Source organism: Hyla sarda, chromosome 3, assembly GCF_029499605.1.
Source record: "Hyla sarda isolate aHylSar1 chromosome 3, aHylSar1.hap1, whole genome shotgun sequence".
Classification (NCBI taxonomy): Eukaryota; Metazoa; Chordata; class Amphibia; order Anura; family Hylidae; genus Hyla; species Hyla sarda.
This window is the reverse complement of record NC_079191.1, coordinates 334,863,926-334,881,451: the sequence shown is the minus strand read 5'-3', so window position 1 is coordinate 334,881,451 and position 17,526 is coordinate 334,863,926. Positions and strand designations below refer to the sequence as shown.

The following is a 17,526-nucleotide window of genomic DNA, read 5'->3' as shown; positions in this document are numbered from 1 at the left end:
GCCTGGCCCAATCAGTCTAATTAGCTTCCACCTGCTCCCTGTCCATATAACCTCACTTCCCCTTCTTTCCTTGCCGGATCTTGTTGCCTTGTGCCAGAGAAAGCGTTTAGTGTTTTCCAAAGCCTGTGTTCCAGACCTTCTGCTGTTGCCCCTAACTACGACCCTTGCTGCCTGCCCTGACCTTCTGCTCGTCCGACCTTGCTCTTGCCTTGTCCTTTTGTACCGCGCCTGTCTCAGCAGTCAGAGAGGTTGAGCCGTTACCGGTGGATACGACCTGGTTGCTACCACCGCAGCAAGACCATCCCGCTTTGCGGCGAGCTCTGGTGAATACCAGTAGCAACTTAGAATCGGTCCACCGGTATGGTCCACGCCAATCCCTCTTTGACACAGAGGATCCACCTCCAGCCTGCCGAATCATAACATGGTAGCATAGAGCTAAGTGGTAATGCTTTATGTATCACGGCTTATTAACCAGTACATTCACTGGGCTGAATACCCTGCACTTGGCACATATGGCTGAATCTGAATCGGCTGTCAAATCAAGTCATATCAAATAGACAACTGATTCACAGCGAATCCTCCCAAAACTAATTTTGGCAGGTTAGATCATCTCTTATTGCTATCATTTGTAATGTTTAGAACCCTTGCTTTTAGACAACTTACCTCTATAGCTTCCCCAGCCTAGTAAAGGAGCCACTGACCAGAACAATGCTGCAATCCAGATCAGCACCAATGATATTGTAATGCTTCCATTGCTAATGCAGTTTGCTGTGAAATATAACAGACATTTATAGATACATATGGATATTAATAAATGGATTCTCCAATTACACTCACTTAAGGTCAATGCCCAAAGGGTGAAAATGAGTAAAGGTGTGGCACTGTTGACGTATCTCGATAGCCTCCTTATTCTAGTTTGCTCTAGCAATGACCCTGACACTTCTCATCTTTCCATTCTGTTTCATGCATTAATCAGAAGCAGTGTTCAGGGTCAACAAGGTGATCAGTTTCCTTGATGTCATAACTAGTGTGAAATTTGTGACCGCTCTAAGGCGGTCTGAATTAAGAATTGTAGTAGAAACATCAGAACCCAGAGTTCAGTTAATATTGGTGGCCCCCAGCTGGAAAATCAGGAAAAGTATGTATATTTATTTCATTGGGGCGAGGGTAACAAACCACTAGCAGGCACCAAAAATCCAACATGCCTAGTTTTTCTTCCCCTTGACATCAGCTAATGTGGAATGACTGGATGGTCCCCACATGTCATTTGAACCAATAACCTGGCTTAAATGCCAGAATGTCTATAACCTTTTTGAATTTTATACTGTTTTTCAGGAAGATACTTAACCCCTTGGGGACGGAGGGTTTTCCAGTTTTTGCACTTTTGTTTTTTCCTCCTTACCTTTTAAAAATCATAACCCTTTCAATTTTGCACCTAAAAATCCATATGATGAATCATTTTTTGTGCCACCAATTCTTTTTTGTAAAGACATCAGTCATTTTACCCAAAAATCTACGGCGAAACGGAAAAAAAATCATTGTGCGACAAAATTGAAGAAAAAATGCAATTTTGTAACTTTTGGGGGCTTCCGTTTCTACGCAGTAAATTTTTGGGTAAAAATGACACCTTATCTTTATTCTATAGGTCCATATGATTAAAATGATACCCTACTTACTAGGTTTGATTTTGTCGTACTTCTGGAAAAAATAATAACTACATACAGGAAAATTTATACGTTTAAAATTGTCATCTTCTGACCCCTATAACTTTAAAATTTTTCTGCGTATGGGGTGGTATGAGAGCGCATTTTTTGCGACGTGATCTGAAGTTTTTAGCGGTACCATTTATGTATTGATCAGACTTTTTGATCACTTTTTATTCATTTTTTTCATGATATAAAAAGTGACAAAAAATACACAATTTTGGACTTTGGAATTTTTTTTGCACATTTTTTTGTACGCCATTGACCTTGCGGTTTAATTAATTATATATTTTTTACAATTCGGACATTTCCACACGCGGCGATACCACATATGTTTATTTTTATTTTTATTTACACAGTTTTTTTTTTTTTATGGGAAAAGGGGGTGATTCAAACTTTTATTAGGGAAAGGGTAAAATGATCTTTATTCACTTTTTTTTTCCACTTTTTTTTTTTGCAGTGTTATAGCTCCCATAGGGGGCTATAACACTGCACACACTGATCTTTTACATTGATCAATGGTTTTTCATAGGAAACCATTGATCAATGATTCTGCCGCTTGACTGCTCATGCCTGGATCTCAGGCACTGAGAAGTCATTCTACGATCGGACAGCATGGAGGAAGGTAGGGACCCTCCTGCTGTCTTTACAGCTGTTCGGGATGCGGTGATTTCATTGCAGCAATCCCGAACAGCTCCCTGACCTAACTGGCAATGCTTTACTTTCACTTTAGACACAGCGTTTAACTTTGAACGCCACTCGAAAGGGTTGATAGCATGCGGCACCGTGATCAATGCCGCGCGCTATTAGCCACGGGTCTCAGCCAGTGTTAGAGGCCGGGCCCGACCCGCTATGATGCAAGGCCACGGCGTGGCCCCGCGTTATAGACAGGGAGCGGGCTGAGGGCGTAAAGGTACGCCCTCCGTCCCCAAGGAGTTAAAGGGGTACTCCGGTGGAAAACATATTTTTTAGGTCTCTATAAGTCAACTGGTGCCAGAAAGTTAAACAGATTTGTAAATTATTTCTATTAAAAAAAATCTTTACCCTTTCTGTACTTTTTAGCAGCTGTATGCTACCGAGGAAATTCTGTTCTTTTTGAATTTTGAATTTATTTATTGTATTGTCCACAGTACTCTCTACTGACACCTCTGTCCGTGTCAGGAACTGTCAGGAGCAGCATAGGTTTGCTATGGGGATTTTCTCTTGCTCTGGTCAGTTCCTGATACGGGCATCAGGTGTCAGCAGAGAGCACTGTGGACAAGACAAAAAAGAAATAAAAAAAAGAACAGAATTTACTCTGCAGTATGCAACTGCTAAAAAGTACAGGAACGGTAAAGATTTTTTAAGAGAAGTAATTTACAAATCTGTTTAACTTTCTGGCACCAGTACATAAAAAATAAAAAATAAAGAGTTTTCCACCAGAGTACCCCTTTAACCATTGTATGATGAATAAATTCTGCAGATCTTAAATACATATAGTGTTAGAATTTGTCAATTTTTTCAGGATCTCAGGTGATAAAACATTCTTCTGAGAGCTGTTTTGCAGCTTCAACTGATGTTTTAAGCTCACAGCTGTTTGCCTTGACTGGATACAATTGTCTACATGTAAGCACTGAACATGACTTTGGGCTCATTCACATTTCTGTTTATTGGATCCATGTGAAAGGAAAACTGTCACTAAACTCCCCCTGCACTTACCAGAGGTACTAGCTGGTAGTGCAGGGGATGCTGATCAATATGCTGCCCACCATGCCTGAGTCCGTCCCGCCGTTCACCCTTTATCTTCATTATTCTTGATGTGAAAATGATCATCTAACTGGCACGGGCGGGGTTACAAGGCTCCATCTGGCACTGTGACGTCAGCGCCGCTCGTCCGCAGCACCGTCCCGGCTTATGAATATTCATGCCCTCCCTCCGCCTCTCCCTCTCCTCCCCGCTCTGTACAGGACTCCACTGTGCATGTGCCGCTTCCTGTGTACACCCAGAAGTGGCCTCAGCGCAGTGGAGTCCTGTTCAGAGCGGGGAGGAGAGGGAGAGGTGGAGGGAGGGCATGAATATTCATAAGCCAAGCGGTGCTGCAGACGAGCAGCACTGACATCACAGTGCCAGATGGAGCATTGTAACCCGCCCGTGCCAGTTAGAAGATCATTTACATATCAAGAATAATGAAGATAACAGGTGAACGGTGGGACAGATCTGGGCATGGTAGGCAGCAAATTGATCAGCGTCACCCGCACTACCAGCCAGTACCTCTGGTTAGTGCGGGGGGAGTTTAGTGACAGTTTTCCTTTAAAGGAATCTGACAGCTCTATATCATGCTAAGTGCTCAAGTGTCATGGAGGCTGTGTCAAGTTGAAGCATGCATGTGTCCTTACCTTCCTTATTTGATTGTGATATAGGGCTCAATGCTGGAAGCCAGACTCTGTATGTCAATCATTCGAAACAGGGAGGAGGAGGGAGCAAACAGCATGCTGCAACTCAGCACAGCTCGTTGACACTTGAGCATTGAGCATGATATAAAGCTGACAGATTACTTTTTATCCAGTTTTTTTCATTGAAATAATACATTTAAATGGTTCATAAGTTATTTTCAGCATGCAAGATGTTCCATGTTAAAATTATTTTTATTTTTACATGCTCTACATATAGTTATATATTTAAAAAAAATATTATAAGAAACTCAGAAACAAAAATAATTTCAGTACAAAACACAAAACAACTTGTAAATAAAACTGATTTTAATGCAAGTCTGTTTTTTCATTTAGAAGTGTGTATGACCCACAAGCATGTTTGAGCTTACAGCCCCTGAATGTAAACAAGTATACTCCAATAACATATCTTAAAGGGGTACTCTGTCTCTAGACATCTTATCCCCTGTCCAAAGGATAGGGAATTATATGTCTGATCATGGGGGTCCCGCTGCTGGTGCCCCTGTTATCTCCTGCAGCACCTGGCATTCTAAAAAAAACGCTGGGCCCCTGCATTAGTGGTTGTCACGTCACGGCCACACCACCTCGTGACGTCACAACACGCCCCCTCCATCCATGTCTATGGGATGGGGCGTGTCGGCTGACATGCCCCCTCCTATAGACATGAATGGAGGAGGCATTGTGTGACGTCACGCGGGGTGTGGCCGTGACGTCATGATCATGGCCTCCGGCTCCGAGCGTACTGAGCAAAATGTTCAGAATGCTGGAGCCCCGGAGTACCCCTTTAAGCATATTAACTCTTATTTCCGTAAAAAATATTTTACGTAAGATGTTAATAGAATAGGTCAGGAAACACACATCAGTAGGGTTCAGCCATTGAAACCGCCACAGGTTAGTTTTAGTCCAAGCCATTAAAAAGACTTCAAACCTTATATTTATAGAAATCAAAGGGAGGTTCTGAAATGCGAAGAGAGTGCACTGTCACTTTAAGGCTTACCTCTTTGTGGATGACAGCCTTTAATATAGCGAGTTACGCTAATAAGAGTAAGTGTATTTATACTGGCCAGACCAAAGAGAAGAGTGAGAAATCCATCCACCTGTAATGGAAACAAACAGGAACTTTATGATTTTAAAATTCATTTTTTTTCCCATTGACTCTTGATAGCTATGCACCTTCTTCTCACATGAATACAAGATAAAGTTGCTTGTATAAAGCCATAGCAGATAATATGCAATTTTAAGACCACAGTGATACTTAGTGTACTTTGATGTGATTGTGCTTATACATAAATTCTATAGTGTCACTATATTGTTAAAGGGTAGCTCCCACCATCCATTTTTTCTTTCTTTCTGTCCCTGCCTATTGCCCATCTCTCCCTAACCCCCTCCCTCCCTTTACATTTTTTTTTACTATATTAAAATCCCTTTTTGTCTGCCTGGTAGTGTGCTCACTACCAGGCAGACTTCCCCAGCAGGCACCACGTCACTGATGCCTGCTGGGGCCGGCACTTCCGCCCTTAGCTCACTATACAGGGTGCCTCCAGCTGTTTCCCCACTACAACTCCCAGCTTGCCCTGACATCTACTGGCTGTCAGGGCATGCTGGGAGTTATAGTATTGAAACAGCTGGAGGCACCCTGTGGTGAAAACAATAACTTTATTAGCACAGCAGTGCTACTTCGGGAGCAGCAGCGGCGGCGGCGGCGCTCCCCCGAACCCCGCTTCCCCCACAACATTTCTCCAGTGGTGAAGACTTACCGGAGGATCAATGAGCTGCCTCCGGACAGGGTAACGGCCTCCGGACAGGGTAACGGGGGCGGGCGGGCGGGGCCGCGCGCGAGGCCAGTGGAGCTGGCTAATGCGCGCAGCCCCAGCTATCAGCGTGCTCGCTCTCGCCTGTCTGATTGACAGGCGGGAGCGAGCACCGCAGTGACTGGATTTCGACTCATTGCCAGGCTGAAATGAGTCGAAATCCAGTAGTGACATCACTGCAGAATGCATTCGGCCGCTAGGAGGGCGACCCCTAGTGGCCGAATTTAAAAGGGATTTTAAACTTGTTTAAAATCACTTTTTTTAATTAAAGTATATTAGAGATATGTTGTAGTACTTAAGTACTACAACATACCAATTTTTTGATTTCATGACAGTGCCCATTTAAAGCCTCCAGCCCCTATCCTCTCCAGGGGAAACTTGCCAGTCTGCAGTGTTAGAGCTTTAGGTATATATACTGTCATAATATTAGGAAAGAACAAGAATGTCCAGTGCCCAACTCAGGAACGGTTCTTTTATTAATAAGCCATGGTAGACATCACAGGAACACAGTAAAATTGACGCGTTTCGGCTTTACTTGAAAGCCTTAGTCATACAAAGGTAAAACACACAAGGATCTCCTTATGTATGGGAAGAACAGGTGGCGCACACCTGAAAATCAGGTTACGTCACCAGGACCACCCACACAATTACATGAGAAACAGCATACAATGCAGTACAAAAATAAATTGCATCTGAACAAAAAAGTATAAATATAAAAAATTACAAACATAAATGTTGAAATCAAGTATGCAAAAATATCAGCCCGTTCATGTGGTTCCGCTGCACATAAAAAACATAAATGAATGAATGAAAGCAACAAAAAACACACTTGAGCGGGGTGGGGGGTGGGGGGGAGAAAAGGGCCCAAGAGGGATTAATCGTGCAAAAATTTGTTATAAACAAACAAGGATAATCAGACCCAAATATATTGTACAAGAACACTTAACAATGTAGGATTGTATCTTGCCTTCTATTCAGACCATGCGGAAATCTCGTATTAAGCTTCAGTATCCAAAATACCTTACGGTCTAATATTTTCTGTTTCAAGTTTCCTCCCCTCGGTGGCAAAGTGACTCTTTCTATACCCTGAAGTTGCAAACAGGATGTATTGCCCCCATGACTCTCCGCAACATACTTCGTAACCATCGATACATGTCGTGACTGAAAGTGTATTACATCTGAAAGATGTTTGAGTATTCTTAGTTTCAATGAGTTAATAGTACAACCCACATACTGTAAATTGCAGTCAAGACATGTGAAGCAGTATATTACTTCAACAAATTTTGTGGAATTGACCATATAATTGCAACAAATATATCTGTTAGCCCCACATTTAAATGAACCTAAATAGTTGAGCCACATGGGTTTCCTGGCTGGGTGATCCAAGAACAGACTGAGCGAAATTATTTGTCCGATAGTGGGGACTTTTCTTGATAGAAACATATAGCCTTGCTTTAGAGCCTCCCTAAAATTAGGATCAGTATACAAAATAGGTATATATTTATGAATAATCCTTTTTACAGCTTGTGTGGAAAACGTGATAGCCATAGATATGAGCTTGCTGATATTTTTGCATACTTGATTTTATCATTTATGTTTGTATTTTTATATTTATACTTTTTTATTCAGATGCAATTTATTTTTGTACTGCATTGTATGTTGCTTCTCATGTAATTGTGTGTGGGTGGTCCTGGTGACGTAACCTGATTTTCAGGTGTGCACCACCAGTTGTTCCCATACATAAGGAGATCCTTGTGTGTTTTATCTTTGTATGACTAAGGCTTTCAAGTAAAGCCGAAACGCATCATTTTTACCACGTTCCTGTGATGTCTATCATGGCTTTTTAATAAAAGAACCGATCCTGAGTTGGGCTCTGGACATTCTTGTTCTTTCCTGGTATTTTGGGACAAAGTCCACGTCAGGTCAGTGTGCCTATTGCAGGGTGAGCTGAAACGCACATTGCTCTCTGTCATAATATTACAACCACTGAAATGGGAAGCTAATAACACTGATCATCTCACAACACCTGTCAAGGTATGGGATATTATTGGGTAATATGTCAACAGTCAACAATTCTTGAAAGTGCAAAATTGTGATAACAATATCACAGAGTCAGAGCATCTCCAAAACAGCAGGTCTTGTGGGCTTTTTCCTGTATGTAGTGGTTAGTACCATGACTAGACTGGCCATAGGGCCCATCCGGCATTTGCCCGGTGGGCCGGGCCATCCTCAGGACCGGCCGGTCCAGGAAAAATGTAACTATTAGCGCATCCAACAGACATGCCTATATTTAAATGCAGGGCTCTGCTGATTGCCAGATCAAAGAGCCATTGGCTCCTCGCCCTGTCAATAACTCTTGCGGCCACCCGCTATATGCAGACAGTCAACAAGGGGCCCGAGCATCCATGTTCTGCGCTCTATGCTCTGGTGCATGAGTGATGTAATCATCAAGCGCTGGAGCAAAGATGGGAGTAGAAGGCAAGAAAAGGAGAGAGGCTACACTGCTAAGGACTACAAGTGAGCCAGGTGAGTATGGTTTTGTTTGTTTTAATTCACATTAGGGCTACTGCACTAAAGGGGGCTGTTGCACTAAAGAGGGCTGCTGCAACCGCATTTACCTAAAAGAGGCTGCACTAAAGGAAGCTGCTGCACTAAAGAGGGCTGTTGCACTAAAGGGGGCTGTTGCACTAAAGGAGGCTGCTGCACTACAACTACCTAAAACGGGCTGCTGTACTACAACTACCTAAAGGGTACTGCTGCACCAACAACTACCTAAAAGGGGCTGCTGCACCTACAGCTACCTAAAGTGGGCTGCTGCACTACAACTACCAAAAAAGGGATGCTACTATATACAGGGGGCTACTATCTATAAGGGGACCTACCAACAGGGCATAAACCCTACTTATAGGGTGCTGCTATTACCTAAAGTAAGTAACTATCTACAGGGACATCTATCTACAGGTGACACCTACCTACAGGGGTACCTACTCATGGCACCTGCATAATGGGGGAAACTACGTGAAGGAACCTGTATACCTACTGGAGCAACCTAACTACTTCATGGGGTGAGAACCTACCTATTCTTTCCCATCCCACTTATCTAGCCTTTCTACTGTGTTGGAAAAACCCAAATCCACCATCCAGGGAGCACTTTGTCCAAAAGATGGAAAAAAATAATTGCTTGGGAAAAGGCCATATATATTAAAAGAGGGAATGAAGATAAATTCTGGTTGATATGGCATATGGCGGAGATGGATTGATAGAAATTGAAAACAAACATAGAAGGAAGATTTAAATATTGAGTAGGTGTAAATCCAAAAGTAAAGGAGAGGGGGAAAAAAAAATTCTTCCTCTTTCCCCTATTTTTTTTTTCCTTCTCTCTCTTCACGGATTCCTCCCTCTACTAAGTAGTAAGTAAATGCTGGGAGAACACTTGTGTTTGAATTTTTGTGGAATATAACATGCTTTTGCTGAGTTAATGTATAAATGAAAATCTTAACAAAAATGTAATTGTAAAAAAAAAAAAATGGACAACAGAAAGAGGAGAATTGAGGACCAAAATTGTGGAAAAATATCAACAATCTCAAGATTACAAGTCCATCTCCAGAGATCTAGATTTGCCTTTGTCCACAGTGTGCAGCATTATCAAGAAGTTTGCAACCCATGGCACTGTAGCTAATCTCCCTGGGCGTGGGCAGAAGAGAAAAATTGATGAAAGGTGTCAACACAGGATAGTCTGGATGGTGGATAAGCAGCCCCAAACAAGTTCCAAAGATATTCAAGCTGTCCTGCAGGCTCAAGGAGCATCAGTGTTAGCGCGAACAATCCGTCGACATTTAAATGAAATGCTATGGCAGGAGACCCAGGAGGATCCCATTGCTTACACAGAAACATAAAAATGCAAGACTACATTTTGCCAAATTCCTTCTGGGAAAACGTCTTGTGGACAGATGAGACCAAGATAGAGCTTTTTGGTAAAGCACATCATTCTACTGTTTACTGCTGGGGACCCCCGCAATATAGCATGCGGCACGCCCCCTCCCATAGACTTACATTGAGGGGGCAGGGAGTGACATCACAAGGGGGCGGAGTCGTGACATCACTATCTTCCGTTCCCGTGGTCGGGAGCCAGACCCTCCAGGCTTCCAGAGCAGTAACAGGTGTGTGCCGCATGCTATATTGCGGGGGTCCACAGCGGTGGGATCCCCGCGATCAGGCATCTTATCCCTTATCATTTGGATAGGGGATAAGATGTCTAGGGAGGGGGGAGTACTCCTTTAATACCTTGACCAGGTTTTGTGGAGATAAGTTGTGGCTGAAAGTAGAAATCATCATGAAGGTCTGGGTTGGATGGAGAAGAAAAAGGTAAATGAACGACTCCAATCAGAGTCACGGAATTTAACTGTATGTAATCATTTATATGGTCTGCAGAGCCTGTGTAAAGCTAATATCTACCACTAAATGGTCACTGAAAGGGAGGATATTTGCTCCTTATATACTGTTATAATTGATAATATTATTCTCTGTATACAGGATTTAGTCAGTAACAGTATGATGGTAATATGTATGGTGATAATATTCCTCCTTGTATAATTGTATTATTAGTTATATTGGTCTCAGTATACAGGATTTAGTCAGTAACAGTATAATGGCAATATGTATGGTGATAATATTTCTCCTTGTATACTGGTATTATTGGTAATATTGGTCTCATTATACAGGATTTGGTCAGTATCAGTTTGATGGCAATATATATGGTGATGAAAAAAAATTCTCCTTGTATACTGTTATTATTAGTTATATTGCTCTCAGTATACAGGATTTTGTGAGTAACAGTATGATGGCAATATGTATGGTGCAACACCTATGACAGAAATGGGCTGCTAAGTCTAAAATGCCTGGGCCTATTTTTGGTTGCAGTCCGGCCCTGGTTAGTACCTACCAAAAGAGATCCGAAGATGGAAAACTGGTGAATAAGTGACATGAGTTATGTTCACCCAAGGCTCACTGACATACCTGGGGAGTAAAGGCTAGCCAGTCTGGCCTGATCCCACTGTAGAGTTATTCCTATCAAATAGTCTCTTTATAAGATGTAGTAACATATTGGCCCTCATTTACTATTGCAAACCTGACATGTTTTGTCGGGTTGTGCGCCAGATTCTGTCGCATTGCGCCAGAAATTCTGTCTGTGCCAGATTTTTGCACCGGAATTGAAAAAAAACCCTGGACTAACTCTCCGTTTTGCTAAAAAAAAACTGGAAAAAGGGGCGTGGTCACTGGGAAAAGGGATGTGGTCTCCAAAAAGGGGTGTGTTGCCGACATTTTCATAAAAACACAACATATTTACTAAGGTTTCCACACAAAATGTGGTGGATTTGAGCTGAGGAAAACCCTACAGATCAGAGCATGTGTAAAAAAAAGCAAAGTGTAGGGAAAGTGGAAAATGTAGGGAAACCTTAGTAAATAACGTGGAAAATAAATTGTGGCAAATTAAAACCCACAAAAAAACCTAACACTCCACTCTTAGTAAATAAGGGCCAATGTCACTATCTTCCCCATCAGAAGCAATGCTCATGCTAGTGCAACCAAGGACTCTTTCCCTTTCACTGTTAGCTTGGGCCATGTGATGCTCTGGGCAATGTTATATTGGTAAACCATGGGTCCTGGCATTCATATGGATGTTACTTTGCCACATTCCAACCCTTAAACAATGTTTCAGTCCAAATACAGCTCTTCATTGCAAAAGTATTACCAAATGGCAGAGACCTCTTTCAGCAGGATAATGCATCCTGGCACACTGCACATCATTTTTAGGAATGGTTAAAAGGACATAAAGAAGTATTCAAGGTATAGAAGATGAGACTAGATGAGGAAGAGAGGTTATTTGGCAATATGTTAGTAAAACAACACTTCTATGAAAAAGGCTATAGGGTATATGATCCCAGATGGCTGGTTCTGGAGGAGGTTTGATGCAGAGGGAATTGGCAAATGAAAATTCATATTTTGCAAAAAAAAAAAACATTTGATACATACTATAAACTTCCTTTGAATGTTATAGTTACCAGGAATTTTTGTGAATGGAAGCATGAATGTTCCTAGGTATTTGTAATGGTAAGAATGGGTGATATCAGGTTTTGAATTACTTGGATTACACCAATGCATTTCCCGGGGGCTAGAAGTTCTTCCTGTGTATGCAGCAGGTGTGTGTCGTTTATTACCCTGATGAAACCTCTGCAACTGTGATGCTCCCAGACCTATTTGAGGGTGTGGAGCCTGATCCAATAGTGTTCGGTCCAGGTACCCACACCTCTCTAGGCTGGCTATATATAGTCCACTCACTCCAGTGTTCCTTGTCTGGAATATTGAATTCTACCTTGTTACTGGCTTTGTGATTGTATTACCTAGTTTACCTCAATATAATAGAAAACACAGAGTCCGGCACTGCTGCTTGGGATCACTGGGTTAGTGTAAGGCAAACACAGTTGGGTATAGGACACAGCCAAATGTTCTAAAGATGCTCAGTTTTCCGGACAAAAGACAATCCAAAATGACAAGCAGGGAGATAATTGATAGACGGCACTCACCAGAGACGTGGCTTCATATCTTCTTTATTGGACAAACATACGGTGCACTGTCAGAAAAACATAGCGAGCAGGAACGCCGAGGAGTTGTGGTCACAGCTGTATTGTACTTCCGTACTTCCTCAGACCATCATCTAGTTTACCTACAATTATTCTTGGCTTGTTCTATGACTACTCTTTTTGCTTACTATTTGTGTACTGTGTCAGTATCTCTGATTCTGACCCAGCTAGTTAACATGCTTATGTTTGGTTTGTGGTTCTTGTATTTGTCCTATTTGCTTTAATTTGTGGTTAACCTATTGTGCCTTGACCTGATCCCTGACTTTTGTACCGTGTTTGTATTTTATTGTTTTGACATCGCTATGTCTTGCACTTATTCAGTATAGGGACCATCATCCAGTTAAGGGTCTCTCGCTTAGGGTAGATTATCAAGTAGGCAGGGATAGAGGCTATGGGTTAGCTCAGGGCAACACATATTCCTGCCCAACTTGACTACTTGTATAAAAAATGCTTATTATAATACTGTAGCAAGTTTTGATCACCATTTCCTCTTAATTAAACTGAACACCTAATAAGTTGTTTTTCTTTTTATAGTGATGTGTAGATCTGGCTACTACTGAGTATTCATTGTGATGGGTAGTGCACTAGTTATGCTTGACAAAGAGGATGGACCTTGAAACATTGCATACGTTATTTAGGGGTATTATGTCGTAGTACAATTTTTATTTTATTTTACTAAGCAAGTAAAACATGTGATACTTCCCTACCCTTGTCCCCCTCAGTGCTCGTCTCTTCTCCCTGCTTCTGAGACAAGGAGTCGGAGCAGGACCTGCCCACTCAGCCAATCCCAGGCCAAAAGAAGACACCTTTTGTGTAGAAATGTATGCCAAATCTTTATCTTATGTCTGTTGTATCACTTACGTCCTACTAAACAGCTTTTTAAAAAGACTTTGAAAAGAAAAGTGTAGGTGACCAAGGCCACTAGGTACAACCTGGTATTCAGAAGCCTGTACCATTTTCCCCTACAGATCTGAACCTTGTAAGGCTTGACTCACACATTGTACTTGGGTCAGTATTGGTTGTAAATGTTCAAACCCTTGAGTGTGTCCAAAACACACATAGCTTTTCAAATTTTGAAGTGTGAACCCAGCCATAGAGTAGAATACACAAGTCTTAGACTCTATAGTCATTTTATTGGAGGTTGTATTAACATTCTATATTTAACCAGTCAGTAGGAAAAGTATTTAAAGATAAGAACATAAATCCAAGACACAAGCATTTATTTACCTTAAGATATATGACGCATCACCATGCTAAAGGGCAGTTGACATCATCCCCGGTGATCCCTTGATAAGAGATCAGCAATAAACTATCCCAAGAGACCAAAAAGACATCTTCCATTTCTAGTTAGATCACATTTCAAATGCAGAAGCCAAAGCCCCAAGCAATGAGCATTTGTCACTTTCATATGTTGACTAATACCATTTCTAGCTTAAGAAACGCCTTCAAAACTTTTATATCTTTTTGTCTTTAAGCTTTTAACATAATGAGATTGCCTCATATAACCGCTGTTATCTATTATGGAAACAGTTAGGACATGCTCCTTGCTGTTCACACGGTTGCCTATTTTTTGGTAAATTTGTCATGTATCCAAATTTAAAGGAGTTCATTGCATACATTTCTCAGCAAGCCCTTCTAGTAGTTATACACATATCCAGGTAGGAACCATTTAAAATGTTTTGGAAAAGAACTGATGATTGTTCTTTGCCCTACACAATGACACATGGACTGCTTATTACTGTTAAAAGGGGCACTCCGGTGGAATTTTTTTTTTTTTAAATCAGATGGTGCCAGAAAGTTATAAAGATTTGTAAATTCCTTCTATATAAAAATCTTAATCCTTCCAGTACTTATCAGCTGCTGTATACTTCACTGGAAGTTGTATTTCTTTCTGTTCAGTCTCACCCCAGTGCTCTCTGCTGACACCTCTGTCCATATCAGGAACTGTCCAGAGCAAGGGAGGTTTGCTATGGGAATTTGCTTGTACTCTGGACAGTTCCTGACATGAACAGAGGTGTTAGCAGAGAGAACTGTGGTCAGACAGAAAATGTAGCATACAGTAGCTAATAAGTACTGGAAGAATTAAGTTAATAATTTACAAATCTGTTTAACTTTATGGCACCTGTTGAAAAAAATAGCTTTCCACGGGAGAAACCCTTTAAGACCCTTTTTCATTTTGGTTGGATCTTAGTTTCACAACCCAAAATAAAACAGGGTTTGCACCCAAATATTAATGGAGACTTACGAGAAAGAAATTACTAAAATGTAGTTGCTTGTACACTGATAATGCAGAACAGTTTTGTAATATCTTTGTCCCCCACAGCTTTTTGTCCATGTATTTCCTTAAACTATCCTTAATGTGTTCCTATTCACCACCACTTTCTGGCTAGGAATCTTATTGCAGCTTCTAGTGTGAATGTGCTGACTCTTAAAGTACCAGCACATGCCAAAACACATTGGGACCCATCTCCCATTTTTCATTGCCTGACCAATAGGGTTCCTAGGTTCCCATAAAGTGAAGAGGTATTCTACAGTTCCGACTACCCAGTTTCTGACCTGGATTGTTGCCTGACCTCAACTCCCATCTGTTGCCTGTTCTGACCTGTGAACTGCTCCTAGAGAACTCCTCCAGTCCTAAAAAAAATAAAAAATAAAAACTCTATCTGTCCTGATCTCAGCCTATCCAACTATTCTTCTCATCTCCTGTATTATTACTGTGTTTTGGAATCTACAATCATAAACTATTGCTAAATGAAGGATAGTGACCTAGAAATTCCCAGTAACAATTCAATTTATATAGTGGTTTAAAGAGTGAAACCTTGGGATTCTCTTAGACTCTTCTCCTCACTTTAACTCTTAGCCAAATCTAGTAACCTCGTGAACAAGGACATGGTGTCTGTGTCTGTACTTGTATAACATATTTTAATAGATAGTCAATAATAAAGAATGCTTGGATTGGATGTGTCAGACTTTCCTTTCATGTTTTCCTCTATGTTCATGGACACTAAATGCATTATTCATCTGAGGACTATGTGTAATCTAAACCGAAAGTCTAAATATGTGTTATTTTATTATAAAGACTTATGTGGTTGTTTGATCAACTCTAGTCTATGTTGAGACCAACTTTTAGTTGGCTTATGTGTCAAAACATTTTTTGCATTTTTAGCACATGGGGGGAATATTCAAAACTGACTTTTTGTGCAGACTGTACCAGATTTGGTAAATAAAAAATAAAAAAGGGTAACAAGACGCATTTTCTAAATAATTTTGCCTTGTTTGCACCATAAAAGAGATTTTTTTTTAAATGGAACTTTGCCTTGGAAAAATAATGTGGCCTAAATTGTTTTTTTTTTACAAAACTAACAGTCTTAAGAGTCCTTAGAGGTGTTGAAGACTAAGCACACTGTGTAAACTGCGCCAGATTTTTAAACAGCCTGAGATACTTTTAAAAAGCTTGCACAATCATAGACAATAAACAGTAAGTTTTTGAATATGTCCGGCATGGTGTTGCATTTTAAACCATACACCGTCAGCAAAGCCACATCCCAGAATTCTGTTGCAGTTGGAGTCAAAATGTTAGCCATTATGTTTACATGGGCCATTATGTTTACATGTGCACTGTACTCACACTATATATCTGTACACATTTGTGTGCAATGTTTATCTGGGCACTGAATGCTTTTAATATCTGGGTACTATATTGAAATACTGTGTAAAGCAATTACCGTACTCTTTTACAGTCTAGAAACTGTATCTTTTGTGACATAGAGAACACATTTGGGGTCCAGATTACTTTGTTGTATATTTGAAGAATTTTATTGTTGCTTTATTTTTTGTATTGGAGGTATCAGGAAAGATGTATATGGTGAATCATACAAATAATTATAGTAAAATAACTCCCTCTTCTTTTCTTACATGCATACACTGTTTCCCTTTGTTCATCGCTTTCTGCTTTCCTTCTGTTTATTTATTACATGGCAGCTGTCATTGAAAATTTTACCAACATTTCCCTCCTAATCCCTTTTTAACAGAGTTAGAATGGATTGAAAACAGATTGCCAAAGTAGCTATTGTATGTCAACTTAGTCTGCAGCTCTAATCCTTCCATTATCTGCTAATAAAGCCGCCGCACAAGTCACAGAAACCACATCCGATTTTTTTGTCAATTGGTTTTTGCTGAGTTTTATTTCCTACTCTGTAGTTTTTTATTGTCCCGGAATCAAAGACATTTCTGTTGCTGCTTTCTAAATAGTGACCTAGTATTAGAAATGTGAACCTTCTAAGGAATATCTCTAACATTCTGGAGTTCTTAAATCACTCCTAAACCTTGTTTGTTTGACTACAGCAGAAAACTGGTGAGTCAAGTATTCACAAATCCTACATAGGATTAAGTGTAATACAAGATTCTTATAGCGACTGTAAATATGAGTGGATTACTTTGGACAACTTTGGTTTCAGTGACTTCCAGAATGAAAAGGCTCTCACCTTTTTAATCATTTGGTCCTCCTCTAGAGATTTTAGTAAGGCTAGGTTTACATATATCATAAAAGGCATGAAAAAGGTTTTTTTAATCAGCTGCCAACACACTATGGTTGTCCAATGTCTGGTGCCCATGTGGCACTGGATGGGATGGCAGGGGCAATGTATAGAACCTCCGGCATCTGTTATTCCAATATGGGGTGGCTCTGGATTGCCAAACAGATATGAACACAGCTTTATAAAAGATCCAACCAAACAAAAATCCCCAGAGGGTTCTCTGGCATAATCTTTTTAAAACAACCTTTTGGTGGTAACCCCCCGCAGAGTAAACCCCAACTAAGAACCCACTCTAAAAACACACTTTTTTGTTATCATTTAAAAAAAGTGCTATACTTAAAGAGTACCTCTCATGATCTTGTCAAATTTTATAATCCTCCCAGTTCACTGCCCCCATCATGATAAAC

At 40.7% G+C, this 17,526-nt stretch overlaps 1 protein-coding gene across 1 annotated transcript in view; it reads right to left on the bottom strand.

The window, feature by feature from the left end:
- LOC130362592 (visual pigment-like receptor peropsin) overlaps nucleotides 1-17,526 on the bottom strand; it is a 44,832-nt gene that overhangs the window by 10,440 nt on the left and 16,866 nt on the right. Inside the window, exons 3-4 of the mRNA XM_056567356.1 lie at nucleotides 5,130-5,229; nucleotides 664-768 (exon numbers count right to left, since the gene is read on the bottom strand). Coding sequence (XP_056423331.1) covers nucleotides 664-768; nucleotides 5,130-5,229 — 205 coding nt within the window. The remainder of the gene's footprint in view (nucleotides 1-663; nucleotides 769-5,129; nucleotides 5,230-17,526) is intronic.